We start from the raw sequence: 17,148 nt of genomic DNA on the forward strand, positions 1-17,148 counted from the left end.
TGAAAGCCTATAAATTGAGGTACAAATAAGCTTAATTTGGTTTTATTAGAAAATTTTTGATATTACTTAAAATGTAATTCTAAAATCTTAAAATATCTGGTTTATCGAAGGCTTACAAACAAACATCTCCCCTGATCAAATTTAAGCATTTAGAAGCAAATGGGTCGTTTCATGTGAAAGTTCAACTTTTTACTTTGTTTAGGTCTGTTTAAGTGTTATTTTTATGGTTATATGGTTGTAATTTTTGGAAAAAACGGTGATTTTCCATGAGAAAGCCCGGATAGTTAAATGAAAGCCCCTATCAAATGATTTAACTTTAAGAAAAAAAAAAAGAACATGCGAACAGTGCGAGGACCTAGGGAACTGCTTGAAGGCAAAATTTCATCTACCCCTAGATTTTTACTCCTAGATGTATGCAGCAACATTGTCCATCTTTTGATTATAAATGTTTTGTTGTCCATTTTTCACTGACTTCTAACACGGTCATGGTCGCTTTGTTGCGTCGCGGTAAAAATAATAGTATTTTACTGTTGAAAAAATGTGTGTTCTTGCGTAATTTCGTCGGTTTAGTTTCAATAAGTGAACGAGCAATATTATTTATCCCATCGTAAGTGTAAAGCTGCTATAGTTACGGCAAAAATCGTTTTTGTTTTACGTGATTCCGAAAAATCGGGAGCCATTATGAATTTCATCGTTTTGGTGCTCGACCGAAATACCTTGTGGGTTTCCACTTGTGGCGAGAAGTGAGCTTTGATGTTCACTCAAGTAGGCAAGTGAGGTTTCGAAACCGCCAACATTTCGAGTGATTGTTAGATTGACAGTTGAAGTTGAGTAAATATTTTCATAATCTCAACCCAAATGTGGAATCAGAAAATATATGTTAACATATTTCTGAAGAGACGCTACATGCCGATACATGAAAAAAAAAATTATTCGTAGGAATTAGCTCTAATGCTTAAGGCAAGTCACTGGGCCGAGCGTCCGTTCAGCTCTTCACAATAGCTCACCTTGTGAGTTGTGATCGAGTTTGGAGTTTGGAGTCTCTTTCCTTGCGAGATTCAGTAGTGAGGCACTACTATTGTCAACTCGAGGTAAGTGTATGCAAATTTTTTGCACTGTGTTGCTGTTTTACTCAATCCAATTTGCTACATATTGTTTCTTAGATTATAAATAAGAAACCATTTTTCAAAAAGTCGCAAGTACAAATAAGCTTATCATCAATCACCAAATCCTATTTGGAATGATACACGCTACATGCAATTCTATTCCCTTTTAGTATATTTGATTAACTTTTGAATATAAACCATTTTGAAAAGTTTTGCTTCAAATATTGGTTTTCAGACATTGTATAAATAACATTCGTGTGCGTGACTTTTTATTTAAATAAATAGCTATATATAGCAAAGGTTGATGAACTCTTCAAATTCTTAAATTCCTTCCTTTTGTGCGATTACTGTTTGGGAAAAAAAACAACTAATTCGAGAGCCCAGCGTGGCAATGCATATTGCTTTCATTAGTACCTTGATCCTTCTCGAGAAAAGGTGTATCTACATAGTTTTGAAATTTTTCGAAACTTCTAAATGTCTTCAGTTGATCCTAATATGGACACCGTTAGTGAAGACGAACTACTCGCGAGTCCGTGTGAAGAAACAGCCAAACGTCCCGCCAAGTCTCCAGCCGCCAACAGGGACAAGAAAGCGCGTACGTGTAATTTAATGGAATTGAAATTAACGATAAAGCGCATGGACGGAGCTGTTATCGACCAACGGTACTTCGATCGGGTATCTGCAGAACTCGTTAGATCGATTCAGATGATTGCTGAAACCGATTTCCAGCCGAGATTCTACGGATCTGGGTTTCTATCGGGAATCGGATGGTACCATGCGGCCGAGATGGAAAGTCTTACATGGCTGAGGCACACTTTGACCGAACTGAAAAAGAATGGTAAAATTCCTGACCTGGTCGTGCTGCCGTTTTCGCCGGTTCCACCGTTACGGCGAGCCAGGGCAACGGTGCCAGGTTTTCCGCTGCTGGAAAAGGAAGGCGAAAAAATCTTTCTCCAAACCATAGCGAAACAAAATCGCTCTTTGGATGTCCGTTTCTGGAAGGTCCACAAAATTACCCGCAGACAAAATAATCGATATTTGGTCATTTTTTCAATAGATGAAAAATCCGTAATTAAGCTGAAGGATCAAAAGTGTAAACTTTTCCTCCTACTTTCGACAACACACATATTTGTTCTAGATAAACGATGAATATTATGTTCATCTTTTTTTTTTTTATTCCACCTTTGTTTTTGATTAAATATAGTCTCAGCACTCATGTGCCAAAAGGAAAAAAATGTTTTTGTTTTTTACATCTCGAACAAACAAAATACCCTCATTTTATTGCAGCTAGCCCTTTGGTTCCTTTATGCAACTGCCAAAATTGCATCGTGATTAAATTTTAATGTGTTTTCTCATCGTAACAGGTAAATGATGAAATATACCAAAAAAAGGCTAGGCACAATGTTACCAAATTTAAGGAGACACGTGCTGCTTTAAAGCCAACCCCTTTACTGATACCTGACAGTTAAATGAAAACCCCTATCAAATGATTTAACTTTAAGAAAAAAAAAAAAGATTATGCGAACAGTGCGAGGACCTAGGGAACTGCATGAAGGCAAAATTTCATCTACCCCTAGATTTTTACCCCTAGATGTATGCAGCAACATTGCCCATCTTTTGATTATAAATGTTTTGAAAAAAAAAACGTCGAAAAAATTAGTTTAGTCCTAACAAAAATTACTATTATTAATGTTAATGGCTTCTGTGCTAGATGGCACCATAACAATACTTTTGAAGATGTTAAGGTACTTAAAAATCGTAGTGATCAGTTTCCCCGAAACTCGAAATCCGGTTTTGTAATAAACATTTAATTATAACCATCAATGTCGTTTGAATTTACTGCAATCAATGATCATGTTTTATACTCCTCACTTCAGTAAGTGTTTTAAAACTTTTAGTTATTACTAAAAATTAATAATTTTGAAATTTCCAATCTTGCAGCGGACTTATGTACAACAATAAGGCAGGAAGAGAATGAGCGGACCAATTGTTGCATGATCCGATATTTTTTCTGGTTATGAATGAATTGTAATTTTATTTTCAAAATCATGGTGTTAAAATTATCCAACAAGTGTTTCGTAAAGAAAACCGATTCGAAATATGCTTCGTTCTGAAGATAAATCTAATTTGCCTTAGAAGGAATCTTAAGGTTTTATTTAACATTTAGCACAAAAATCGCGTGAAAAAAACAAGAAAAATTAAATTTTTCGTTAGATGCATATTTTACAAAAAAGACAACGATTGTCAAATCACCCTACTTTCTTCGGCAAATTTGGTGTAAGACAAAATCTGCGTCTTTTGGTGTTCTTTCTTGAAGATCGATCTCTCGATAAAATAAAATAAAAAATTTTAGAAAAAAAACATGCTAGAAATCCTGTGAAACAAAATATGGATTTTTTGTATTTTTCACGTTAAGTTTTTAACCTAAACAAAATTTAAAAAATATTCAACTCAAGTGTTTAGTGTAATATTTCTGAATAAATTTTTTTTATAACGGAATTTAAAAAAAGGACATTTTTTTCAAAAATCGACCCAGACACCTGAGAGACCGCCATGTAAAAGTTGGTTTCTTACACCCTTAGCTACCATTTGGAGGTTGAGCCCCCAGATTTCCACCCTAATGTGCATATTATCCAATATGCGCGCGTATTTAGGATCACTTCCCTCTATGCAATAATTTCGTTATTATGCATCCGAGCAAGACGAAAAATATTACACGAGGGCTCTTTTCGATGGGTAATAAATACATTTTCATATTGAAGTTCGGTTTGATAGTCAAGCAAAAAAGTTGTTCATAAATGTACTGTTTATTTTTTTATACAATGTCGTCGTACAAATGCATCGCAAGTAGTTTAAAAGCTGTTCACAAATCAAAAGCCCTGCTCACATTTTCACCAACTATTCAATTTCTTCTTCCAAAAGCGCTCTAGCTTTGATCTTTCCATCTATATTACTTTCATTTTCTATCTCAACATTCTACCATGAATTTTCATAACTCGCCGAAATGCCAAAAATCAAATAAGAATATATCCCAGCGGCGATCAAAATAAGATTACAAAATAAATGGAATATTCGAACAATTACAAGAACAAAAATACGTGTTAGAGCTATATGGAAAATTTTAAACTTTTGTATTCCAAATTTTCAAAAATTTATAACAGAAATAATACGATTTTAAAGTTTTGTGCAATTAAGGTCCCAAGTAACACCGATTGTTTTGTAATGCTTTTTAAGCCTCTTATGAAACCAAAACTTGGTCTAGAAGCCTGCTATAAAACTTTAAATGTTACTTGGGGTACCTAGTATTAAAATTTTTGCATACAAGCTTTTTCTGGACTTATTCATAGTCTTTTTTTTATAGTTTTTTTCTTTTTGATTATTTTTTACTACCATCCGTCACAGAAATTTGTGGTCAAATCACAAAATAACAAAACATTTGTCGAAAACACAGAATTGTTTTCGGCAGCCTTGCTTGAAGTCTTCTATATTTTAATCTGATTCTGAAGCAGTCACACTTGTTTTTTCCAAAACTGAATCGACTTCTTAATATTTAATTTCAAAATTCGTTTAAGAAGTCGTACTAGACCCACCAGGAAAATCTTTCTTTCAATTTTTTTTGGCTGCTATTTAAAATCTGTTATTGATCAAATTTACACTATGATAACAAGTTCCAATTTAAAGCAATTTATCCGAATTTTTAAACGCACTGTTCGAAAGCCTGAAGCCTCCACAAAGGGTGCCATATTGGCAATAAATCATGACCGGATGGCGGAGGAACGATTTGAAACTCGATTATCGCGATCGAGGTGCAACTGTTTAATTATCTTAATTTTTTATGTTGGGCAACCTGAATCAGCCTGTTTAGCATTTTGCTGTCGGGATTAATGAACGAGGGTAAGTATGGAAAAGAAAAAACTTTCCACAGCACAACTGTGATTAAAGCAGCTAACAGTTGGCATTAAATTGAATAATACTAAAAGTTTTCATCTCTTTTTTGTGACTGTCTGTGTCTCTCCTCGTTCACGCGTTGTGGAATTGTGTATTTTTCTTACTGAATAAATATTTGCCCTGACGCGGGTCCATTTTATTCCCCATCTGCGTGATGGCTGAAAGTGGTCCAGAGGGTAAAATCAAGTGTCATAAGCTTTTCGCTGCTCCCTTTGGTTCTCTGTCAATTTTTTGCTCTTTCTAGCTTGGAACTCTGGAAAATCGCAGCCGGCAATTTTATAATAGCGGCACCACACGAGTAGGGCGCCATGTTCAAAATCACAGCGGAATTTGGCGACCATAGATGCCGGGGCTTGCAATCAGATCGGCTAAAAGGGCCAAAATATCCGTCCGTCTGTCGATGACATATCCGGCTGGTAAAAATTCCGGACTTTTGTTTGATAAAGATAGTTGGCGATAGCATGGGGAGATTGGAATAAAAAATCACTCGCAATTCAGTGGGACAGATTGTTGAAACAAACGGCTTGGCTCCAAGCGATGTTCACATATTTGGGGCGGAAAAATTTCCAATAATAAAATTTGAACTCCCGCCAAGTAAGGGAATGAAAATGAGCAAAAAATATAGTGTTTGAGTGAAGCAGAGAGCGAATGAAGGCCGCGTTAGAGCACCAAAATAAACAGTGACGTTGATTGGTTGTTTGGTTAATCTACATAAAATTGTTATGAAAATGAGTTGAGAATCCCAATTGAACTGACGTTCATAATGTCATAAATTTACACATTCAAGTAACAATTGGTCATACCTATACAAAGCAAATAAAACACCTTTGTATATTAGCCTAGTTTTCTGAACAAATGTTACGACCATATCGCTTCTAACCTATTTTTGTTTTGCATTTACCGTCAACTGGGGCATTATGCAACACTTTACAACTTCAATGGCTTCTTAAAACATAATGTCTACAGATAATCATACCGCTTGTACTTCAAGTACTTCAAGTTTTAAGCATGATGGGACTTCAAATTGACATAGTCAGAAAAATATTGGTTTCACCAGTTATTTTTAAAATTTACGAAAACATGAGATTTTCACACTATTAAGAAAAAGGAGTAAGTTGCAACAAACTTTGTTTTTAATGAAAAATCAAATGGAAACGTTTAAAATTTATAGTTTCTGATATATATGTGATTTCATTACCTATAAAGCGTCAATTGAAGTTTTTTTTTGGTTTTGTACAAAATTAATTTAACTTTTTTTACTGTCAAAAATGTTTTTAAAGTAAAAGCATAAAGGTACTGCATACATTTAGGGGTAAAAAATACTACTTAAGTTCTACGAGCTGAATTTTGAATGATTAGATTGGAAAGTTGACGTTATTTGAAAAATTTTGGCATGTTTAGATTCTCAAAATACGAAAACCAAATTTAGGACGATTTTTCAAATTAGATTCTTTTTTATCTCCTGTTAATTTGCAATTTTTCAGATTTTCTACAACTTAAGATCAATTTTGCATCAGATTTATATTCAGCAGAAATGCAATTTTTTACCGGTTCAAGTGATGTTATTCCATAAGCGCTGCGATACTTCACAAATTATAAATTTGGTCAAGTATCGCATTGCTAATGTAATTACATCACTAGAATCGGTATAAAATTACTTTTTTTGCTACACGAGCTGTAAGCAACTCGGATCTTAAATGTGAAAGCTTTCTTATCTGAGTAGAAGAAAGAGAATTCTATCCAAGAGCGCCTAGTGTTACAGTCATAAATACCCCTCAGTGTACATGCAGAAAAAAAACTATTTCGACTCCCACCTAGAGGTGCCAGAAGTGTCCCGCCACGATTTGTCCTGATTTTTGAGACACCGTCCTGATTTTTCAAAAACTCCTGATTTTTGAAAATAGGACACTAAACTGTCCTGAATTGTCCTGGTTTTCAAAAGAAACTACTTACTGGTATTGCATAAATCAAGGCGTTTACAGCACCGTTATTTCGCCTTTATTCATGCAATCTGAGAAGAGCTACTTGTAGTTTCCATGAATCAAATGGTGTCCTGAAAAATCTTGGTTTTTTGCTTTGCATTGTCCTGATTTAAGACATGCTGTGTCGTAGCGGCTTAGAGAATACTACCGTTGGGATACTGGTCCACGTCTTAAAGGCGACTCATCCACTACTTCCCATATGCGTTAGCCATTCTTCAAATGCGACTATCACATTGGGAGGGGGAAAACTGTGGTTTGTCACAATTTTTTCACAAAATATTCAGAGGCACATGTCTATTCGACGTTTTAGGACGGATTGAATTGCATCAACTTCTGCATGTTCTTTGTAATTCTTTAAAGTTTAAGGCCTAGTTTCCTTCAGGTAGAATTCACCATTTTTGCTTATTTGCTAGAAATGCGCATGTTAACGAACTTTGATCACCGCTGATTCTTATTGGCTTTTCTGGTTGACGTTTTTCGAAATCAAATAAAAACAATTCTCTTAACGTTTCGGCCTACTAGCTTCAGCCATCCTCAGAAAACTATATTATAAGCCAAAACTTAAATTAATAAAAAAAAATTCTTCACAATATTTCATCACAATATCACTGCACTACAAAACGTTAGTGCAAAAGTGCAGTGATATTGTAATGGAATATTGTGAAAAATATTTGTTGTAATAATTTAAGTTTTTGTCTTATAATATAGTTTCCTGAGGATGGCTGAAGGTAGTAGGCCGAAACGTCAAAAGAATTGTTTTTATTTGATTTTATATTCACCGAAAAGCATCAACCAGAAAAGCCAATAAGAAATGCGCATGCACGACTTGTGTTCTTCCAATAATGTCATGTCGGTTTGTGGTCACTGTTTGTCATTAATAATTACCATAGGTAGTTGTGTAAGTTAAGAGGCAAGTTAGAAATTGTACAACACATTTTCAAAACAGCAATCTAGCAAATTCGTGTTCAGATTAAAATGACTCAAACAACAAATGTGGTAAGAGTAGAGAATAATATTTAAACATAACGAATTACAAATCTACAAAACATTTTATTTCGCTATCAGATCGTGATTGGTTCAAAAAATTGTTAGAATTTCAGGAATGAATGCTAGTATGCGAAATAAATTTTTTGTTTGTTTATGATTGAATTGACCTTAGGAGCATAGGATCCCCTTGGGTAAACCTGTCCAAACTGCACAAACAAAGCTCCATAACCTCCTCACCTTTACGGGCGGGCCGTAGAGATCTCTGAATCTATCTGCCAAGTAAACTGTAGGAAGTATAAGGCAATGAAAAACGGTAGAAAAATGAATTGAAATACCGAGCCCACGCATATAAAAAAACGAGAGAGCGGGAGCAAGGAACGTTGGATCTCTAGAGCGAGATAGAGAGAGAGAGAGAGAGAGAGAGAGAGAGAGAGAGAGAGAGAGAGAGAGAATCCTGTTGGGTGATTCATTCCTAGAATGCGAAAACGATGCGTTGTCCTGATTTTAGACGGAACCATCTGGCACCCCTGCTCCCACCGCACAACATACAAAAAATAACAACAATTTCCTTCCCGCTGTCAGCGTTGCCACATTTAGATCTTTACCCTCTTTGAAACATAAATTCAACGACAAAAAAAACTGCACCGAAATATGTACAAACAACAAAACAGATCATCTGTAAAAAATATTAGAATAAGGCTATGATCATTTAGTATCCGGGCACTTTATTTCGGTGATAGCTACGTTAATAGAGCTCGGATATGCAAAACTTTAGTAGCGTTGTGTTGGTTATAAAAAGGACTATCTTGCCTATTTTTGATAGGTTTTTAAGTTAACGTGTGTTTGAGATATTTACGATGCAAAAAGTCATGGTTAAAATAATTTTGCACAAATTTGCTCCTTTTACGCATTTTGCGCCAAGAAAATTCTTCATTGTTGACTTGAAAGCTCATGAAATGTTGATTTTTTTCTGATTTTTTTTTTCGAATCAAATGGTTAAAAAGTATAAGGAGCCACTCTAGGATCCACACGAAGTTCAAACCAACCATCAGAGTGCAACCCTTGATCTTAAATATGGTAAAAAGTCTATGGTTATTAATGAAGACTCCTTAAATAATGCAAAAAATCCATTTCTGGCAGGCAAAAAGTGTTGCCTGACTAGTAAACACCAAGTAAATAACTTATAATGATCAGTTCTAAAGATCGCAATCTGTGCATCCGGTTTTTACGCAATATGAAAGATGTGTTCTGATGGACAAAAAAAAATTATGTTAAAACCGGATTTAAGAGATCAAATTCTTCGAGATGCCTACTCATGAAAAAAAAGGTTCCAACCAGATTCCAATTGCTTTTTCCAAGTGAGTTTGTAATTTTGCAAAGGTTATGCTTCTGTGGTAAAAAAAAATCATTACATGAATGAAAAAAGTGTGCAAAGATAAAAAAGGGATTTTATGAAAAAGTTAGTTTTTTTCTTGAAATCATTGATAAATTTTTTTTTATATTTTTACATTAAATGTCATATTAACACCTTCATTTCCTCCATAGAAAGTTTTTCGATTAAATGAATAGTTTTTAAAATACACACGTTTGTAACTGCCCGGATACTAAACGATCATAGCCTTACTCTGTAGTTTAATTTAATTTTTTTTACTGTTGATACCATTTCTGCTCTCTCAATTCCCCACTTATCAAAATTAACCAGACACCTACCTAAAAAAAACCTTTTCAAAGACGGAAGCTCCTTTCAATTGTGGTATCATGACTATATTTGACGACTTTTGCATGAATTTAAAATTTGTCTTTTTTCTTAATGAAATGTCAAATCGACATGGTTTCTATTTCCCTTTTCAGAAGAACCACGAAATACGGTCATTTTTTTCAAATGGTGAAATCTGTACTAATCTCAACTTAAGACTTAAAGTTTAAATCACAGAGCAGTAAGTAAGGTAACAAATTTTGTTTCTGAAAATTGATCATTATAAAAACTTTTTTTAAGTTGTTAAGAAAGTTTTTCATTGGAAAGGTTTGCAAATTTCTTCAAACTTAGCATGCCTCTTCATAAAACAAGAGGTTTGTTGCAGTGCTGCAAGAGGAACTGCTGCAGTGGATTTATATTTACCTCTAATAAATCTTAACCAAATCTTTAAAATCTGTCTTCTGTGCAGAAAGAATCCGTACCAAAATTAATGAAAAAGATAAATCTGTTCTTCTGGCTACTGTTTTTGATCTTTTTTCATGCGACAACAGGGGTGCCAGGTGGTTTCGTAAAAAATCAGGACAACGCGAAGCTAAAAATCAAGATTTTTCAGGACACCTTAGATTCATGAAAATAATAGGGATTTCTGCTAAGATTGCATAACTAAAGGCGCAATACAGGTGCTATAAACGCCTGGATTTATGCAACAACAGTGCGCAGCTTGTTGGCTGGCCGGAAGTTTATATCAAAAAACACCATTTAAATATCATCTGAACCGAAAGATTATCATCTGTTAAATGGGTTCAACAATTTTGTAACCTATTTATTCAAATTTCTCATAGTTTAACAACAAATTGGATCATGTTCAAGAAGTTTTTATGAAAATCAGGACAAATCAGGACACTATAGGGACAAATTTTCAAAAAATCAGGACAACTCGAGAGTTTTTGAAAAATCAGGACGCTCTCTCGAAAATCAGGACAAATCCTGATAAATCAGGACACCTGGCACCTCTGTGCGACAATAACAGTCAAAGGTGGCGTTCGGAGCAAAGGTGCCGGGTGGTTTCGTCATAAAATCAGGACATCGCTAAGAAAAAAAATCAGGATTTTTCAGGACACCACTAGATTAATGGAAATAATAAGTAGCTCTTCCTAGATTGCATTAAATAACGCCTAAATTTATGCAACAGAAGAGATAAACTTCTTGGCTGGTTAGCCGTTTATACGGGGGTTGTGGGTTATCATGGGCCACTTTTTTCTTTGCTTCATAACTTCTTTATTAAGAAAGATAAAAAGAACTAAAATAAATTGGAAGGTTTTCTACTGTTTTAAGGTAACATTAGGCATTTTTTTTGTTTTTCTAAATAAATAAATGTCCCCGAATTCTGTCCGTTTTAAAAAAAAATATTTTTTGAATTTTGAAAAATTGAGTGGAATTGTGGGCCACCAAATCCAAATTGACTAGATAACGTGCAAAGTTTAATGGAAGACCCAAAACTGAAATTCCATAATTCACTTAGTTATTTTAAAGCAATTTCAGATGATGAAATGAGAGAGTTGTGTATGATCAAATAAATCCTAAAACCTTATTTAAACCTTATATAGGATCGAACAAATATTTTTCATTACTCTTCATTTAGCATAAGAATACTTAACAGATCGAAAAAAATCGTATGTTATGTTCTGTATTTATAAAAACATAAAAATATAGGTGACCCACGATTCCCCACAAGCTATGATTTGCAAATTGTTTGCGTTTGTGTGACTTATTGATTTGTAGGCACAATATTCCCGTATGTTTAGATAACGTGCCATTATTAAGCCTACCCCCATTCTGAATTCCCTAGATCCTCCTACTGTTCCTATATTCTTTTTTTATTCAAACTCAACCATTTGACAGGGTTTTAAGGCATTTGTTGTATGCAGGCTTTCTCATAGAAAATGTCCGTTTTTTAATATACAAAAATTGTCATAGAATGACCATAAAAATAACTTTAAATGCATGGCATGCACAAAGGAAAAAAAGTTAAACTTTCATATAAAACAACTCATTTGCTTCTAAATGTCATCATTTTTCAGAAGATGTGTTGGTTTGTGAGTCTTCGAAAAAAAATCTCCAACTACCGTCAAACGGGGCATCATGCATAAGCAGGGTGAGATGCAACATTTGTATACCACAACACTCATTCAATTTTATTTCAATATACTGTAATGAAGTTATCATTGAATGATAACAAATTGATGATGACATAGTTTTCAACATCGTGAAAGAGTTTTTTAAAGTTTTTGATTATCATAAAAAATTTAAAAAATCGAGCAATAGATGTACAAATTTTTATATTTTTTGATGCCTTAAAAAACTTTACCCAGTATGACGGATTGGCTTAATGATATCACCTACAAATTTTATATTGCTGTCATTATCCAATACCAACACTGTTGATGTAAAAATATTTTTCGGACAATCTCCAAATTTTTTTAAATAAATATTTTTATAATTCAGTTATCTGTCTTGGGCAGAATGCAACAAAAGGCAAATAAAAACGAAATCTCATAAATTGCGTTTCCATATGCTGGGATATGATTGTTTTACATTATGCGTTTGATAACATTAAAATTTCATCCTTGCTAAGATTTATTTACATGACTTAAGATTATAGAATATTTTGTAGTATTTTTTACCCCTAAATGTATGCATAAAATAAACACTTTTTTCTTAAGAACATTTTTGACAGAAAAAATGTAAAATTTTAATTCGAACAAAACTAAGATTACTGCAATGAGTGCTTCATGCGTGATGACATAACAAATGTATTAAGAACTATAAATTTTCAAACGTTTTCATTTGAATTTCATTAATTACAGAGTTTGTTGCAACTCACCCCTTTTTCTTAGTAGAGTGAAAATCGCATGTTTTTGTTAATTTAAAAATAACTGGTAGAGCCAAAAATTTTTCTTACTACGTCAATTTGGTGTTCCATCAACCTTAAAACTTTTGATGTAAAAGAGGTATGATTATCTGTAAGCATTAAGATTTTAGAAGCCATTGAAGTTGAAAAATGTTGCATGTTGCCCCAGTTGACGGTACTAACCAAATTTAGCCTATTTGAAACTCAATTTATTGGCTTTTAAACGTAGAAATCAGTTTTCAGATACTTCAGACATAGGTTATTAAGATTATCTGCAAAAATTTCATGTTGATCAAAGTTCCCCCAGTTTACGGTATTTTCTGAAGTGTGCTCAAAATAAATTTGTACTTTTTCACTTTAAGTGACTTTATTTTCCACAACTTCCAAAATTCAGAAAGAATAAAATTTTGTAAACTTTTCACTGGAGATAGCTCTATGCAAATTTTCAAGAAAAAATATCCAACGAGTATTTTTTTACAGTGTGTACACGATTTTTACAGTGATGCAATTTGGTGTGGAACATCCTTTCATCGCATTTGTGATTTTCGAGCAGTTTCGTGAGTCGAATCAGTTGACCAGCGTGAATATTTTTATTCCGGAGAAAGTGCGTAGAAAGATAAATTTTATAATGTTTTATGCTTAACTACATACATTAATTCATTTTGTAGTCATTAGATTTTTCCAGACATAACGAAGATGTCAATTGAGGGTTCATTACAATATCGCAATTTCCCAGAACGATTCCATTCAGAATCAGACAAAAAATGCAAACGACTATTAAAATTTCTTGGTTCATGCTTTGCTACGATTCTCCTCGGAAAAAGGTTTGCTTTTTTGCTGGCAATAACAGTTGGTTCGTAACCCCGTTCTCCAAAGTACTCGCCTAATTTTGATATGTGAAAAAATTCTCATTCTAAGCAGCAGCGACTATTTTCGACTATTGAAAGAAGTCCCAGGTGGAACTAATTTGCTAATTGGAGATTCTTTTTTTGTCCTTTTTTTTTCTTTCTGACAGGCGGTAACACAGACAGCAGCAAAGACCACTGCAATAAAACGGTCGACATCTACGAGGATGTGGCCTCGCCGGAGGTGACAAACCTGAACCGAAACCGGCCCCTCACCTGCTGGTACCGATTTCGCAGCTTTCGAGGGGCGCCCCGGGATTGGGTGCTACGACTCAACTTCAAAAAGTTCAAAGTCGGAACGTTGCTGAATGCGACGCATTGCGATGGCGGATATCTACAGGTAAGCGACCCACTTCCCAACTTTCCTAATGGGGAGGCAATTAGCAATTATTGAGAGATTAATTAGAGCTAGGGTTTAAACATTTGAAGCTTCTTCTTCCTCGGAACGAACTACCTACCTATTTTCCATTGAGAGAGGATTTTAAATTGCAAATACTTTCCCCAAGGTGATGAGTTTCACTTGAAAGGATAAATAATTCACAGTCCATTGGACAGGCTGTAAGCAATCCACTTCAGCTTGACGACCTCCGGCCATCAATTTCAAAGTGCTGGAACTGGAAAAACTTTTCCACTGGGTGTACATTTTTGTCTCACAAAGACCCGAGTTCGGGATACACCTAACTAGTTGGTATGGGATGGAAAACTCCGAGCTTGGCCCAGATTTCGAAGCACCCGAGTCGTGCAAGCTGCATACCAATAAAAAAAATATCTTTCGCTCCATCGGGACCAAAATTGCATACAGAAGCAGTCGGTAGTAGGAACGTGTAAATAGGTATAGCAGTAGACCAGAGCGCCACTAACCCATGATGATGGCAATGGCAACAAAAGTTCAACGACGACGTACACTTCATGAATGGATGGTCTCGACTTCCCAACTCTGCACCCGTCTGGAGCCGACAAATCTGAGTGACAAATTCTGGCACGTCCCGCACATTGCATACACGCCATGCAAGGACTGGCTGGCAGGAAGGTTGACGTTAACTGGACCAAGTAACTAACTATACGGGTGCAACAGAGAAATTGATACCTAGTTCATCATCTGGAGCAGTATCCACGTGGATTGAAGAATCTAAATTCGGAAATAAGTACCTACCTATCTATTATGGGTCTATGATTCTTTGGGAAATATACTAAAAAAACGATTGATCATAACATAACTTCATAAACTTATTGAGACAAAACATCCTAACTGTGGGTGGCATAAAATTTTTATTTTCTACCCAAAGATTTTTTTTTATAGTTCTCGATTTTCCCGTAAATTTTTAAAAGCCGTTTAGTTTAGTATTTAAAAATCATGCAATAAATCATTTTTAGATGTCGTAAAAAAATTAACCTAGTATAGGGATACCATATCCCTTGAACAGCAGAACCCTGCTTATCCGATCTCTGGGTTTCTGAGCTAGGGACATTTATTTCACACATTCGTTCTCGAATTATTATACAAATTGTGAGAGTGACCCCCTTGCCCATTCCTATATCCCTAATGGATGGAAGGGGGGTCTCATAACATCAGAAAAACACTTCTTGTATACAAATACGTTCCCATGTCATATATGGCTCCCTTCTCTATAAGTTCTCGGGATATTCAAAAAACGGATGACTCTCTTTTCACTTTATATATAAGATAAGGGGGCCTAAACCATCGAAGAAACATTGCTCTTACACAAATATGCTCCCATGCAAATTTGGTTCCATTTTCTCGATTAGTTATCGAAATATTAAAAAAAATCTATGAGTGACCCTCTTCCCACTTTTTATCGTTCCACTGAATGGAGGGAGGGGTGTTAAACTATCGGAAAAACATTTCTTGTGCTCGAATACCTTCTCATGCCAAATTTGGTTTCGTTTGCTTTATTAGTTGTCAAGTTATGCTATAAAATTTGTATCGGAGCCCTCTTCCAACGTATCTACTATCTGGAAGGTGGGGATCAAGATCAAACATTCCGTGTATTTAAATACACTCGCACGCTAAATTCTGTTCCATTTGCTCGATTGTATGTACCGTCTTCCCTAACTGTATCCCCAATTGTAGGAGAAAGAAGTCTCAAATTAGCCAATAACCATTTTACGTATCCAAATGTTTTCCAATGCCAAACTTGTTTCCATTTCTTCTATTAGTTCTCGAGTTACGCGAAAAATTGTGAAGGAGCCCCTCTATCTCCTTTCTATCACCTCACTGAAAGGACGCAGTGGTATCAAATATTCACAAAAACATTATTTAGGGGCCTAAATAATGTTTTTGTGAAAATTTCGTTCCATTTGTTGTGTAAGTTCCAGAGTGATGTAAAAAATTGTATGGGAGCACCCTTCTCCCTTAAGATTTTCCGATTGGAAGAACGGAGGGTTTTCAAAATATCAAAGAAACATTTTTCGTAATCAAATACCTTCCCACGCCAAATTTGATTCCATTTGCTTGATTAGTTTTCCAATTATGCTGAAAATTGTAAGGGAGCCCCCACCCCACTTTCTATCTCTTCACTGGAAGGAGGGAGGGCTACCAAATATTCATAGAACTATTCATCGTACCCAAATACCCTTCCCAACCAAATTTGGTTTCATTTGATTGAATAGTTTTGAAGTTATGCAATAGAAAATGTACGAAAGCCCTCCCCCCTTCTTCCTGTATCTCCACTGGAGGAAGGAAGGGGTCTGAAATCTTCATAGAACCATTTCTCGTTATCCACTACCCTCCCATACCAAATTTGGATCCATTAGCTTGAGTATTATAACGAGAGGCCCGACACGCTTCCGGTTTTTAGCAGGTGGCTTAAGCGCCACTTCCGTTTGGAAGACCACCTACCCTTTCTTATCTTGCCCAGTTGATGAGACTCGGTCGCGAGTTCCTTTTGATTCCCGATTTTGGGAAAGAAGCGGAAGGGACTCTAAAAAGGGATCCGTACTTCGACCCCTAAGGGCCGCCCCGAAGTCGAGACCCGGGAGAAATCCGTGGAAAAGAGAGTTAGCTGTTCGTTACGAAAGCAAGCTAGGGGCGCTAATCATCGGACAAGACCCAACCCCTTACCTGGATCAAAAGAGACAGAAATCGATTGGATTCGCGGCCAATCTCCGCAGTAAAGATGCAAAATAAATCCCGAACAACGAACAGCGTGTGACTCCCTTTCCAGTTACCCCAATTAGGTTCTCATCGTGAAAACATTCGCATTTTGCTTAGGTACAATAATTAGTTCGATTTATTGTATTTTATGTGTGTTGTGTTGTGTTTACATAGTACTGTTTTAGGCCTAAACTATTTTTCCCTCTTTCAAACTTCTACCACAGAGAACAGACGTACAAGCTAGCCCACGAAACTTGTGTAAAAATTCCAACACCCTTTTTAAACTATTTTTTGTTTTTTGGCTACAATTACGCCTTTTCGAAAACTGGGCACTTTAAAGTTTATTTGTAACACTTGAACGGCGCAATAGATGGCACTGTTTGCAGTCAGTTTCTAACGTTTTTTTTTTGGTGATAGCATTTGAAATTTTACACACTTTTTTGACGGTTTTTTGTTCGAGCTTGTACGTCTGTTTTCTGTGCTTCTACCTAGCAGTGC

At 35.4% G+C, this 17,148-nt stretch overlaps 1 protein-coding gene across 1 annotated transcript in view; it reads left to right on the forward strand.

The window, feature by feature from the left end:
- Window positions 1–17,148, forward strand: part of LOC129750148 (uncharacterized) — a 295,384-nt gene that overhangs the window by 204,289 nt on the left and 73,947 nt on the right. The window contains exon 2 of the mRNA XM_055745390.1: window positions 13,646–13,875. Coding sequence (XP_055601365.1) covers window positions 13,646–13,875 — 230 coding nt within the window. The remainder of the gene's footprint in view (window positions 1–13,645; window positions 13,876–17,148) is intronic.

The sequence above is a fragment of the Uranotaenia lowii genome, chromosome 2 (assembly GCF_029784155.1).
Source record: "Uranotaenia lowii strain MFRU-FL chromosome 2, ASM2978415v1, whole genome shotgun sequence".
NCBI lineage: Eukaryota > Metazoa > Arthropoda > Insecta > Diptera > Culicidae > Uranotaenia > Uranotaenia lowii.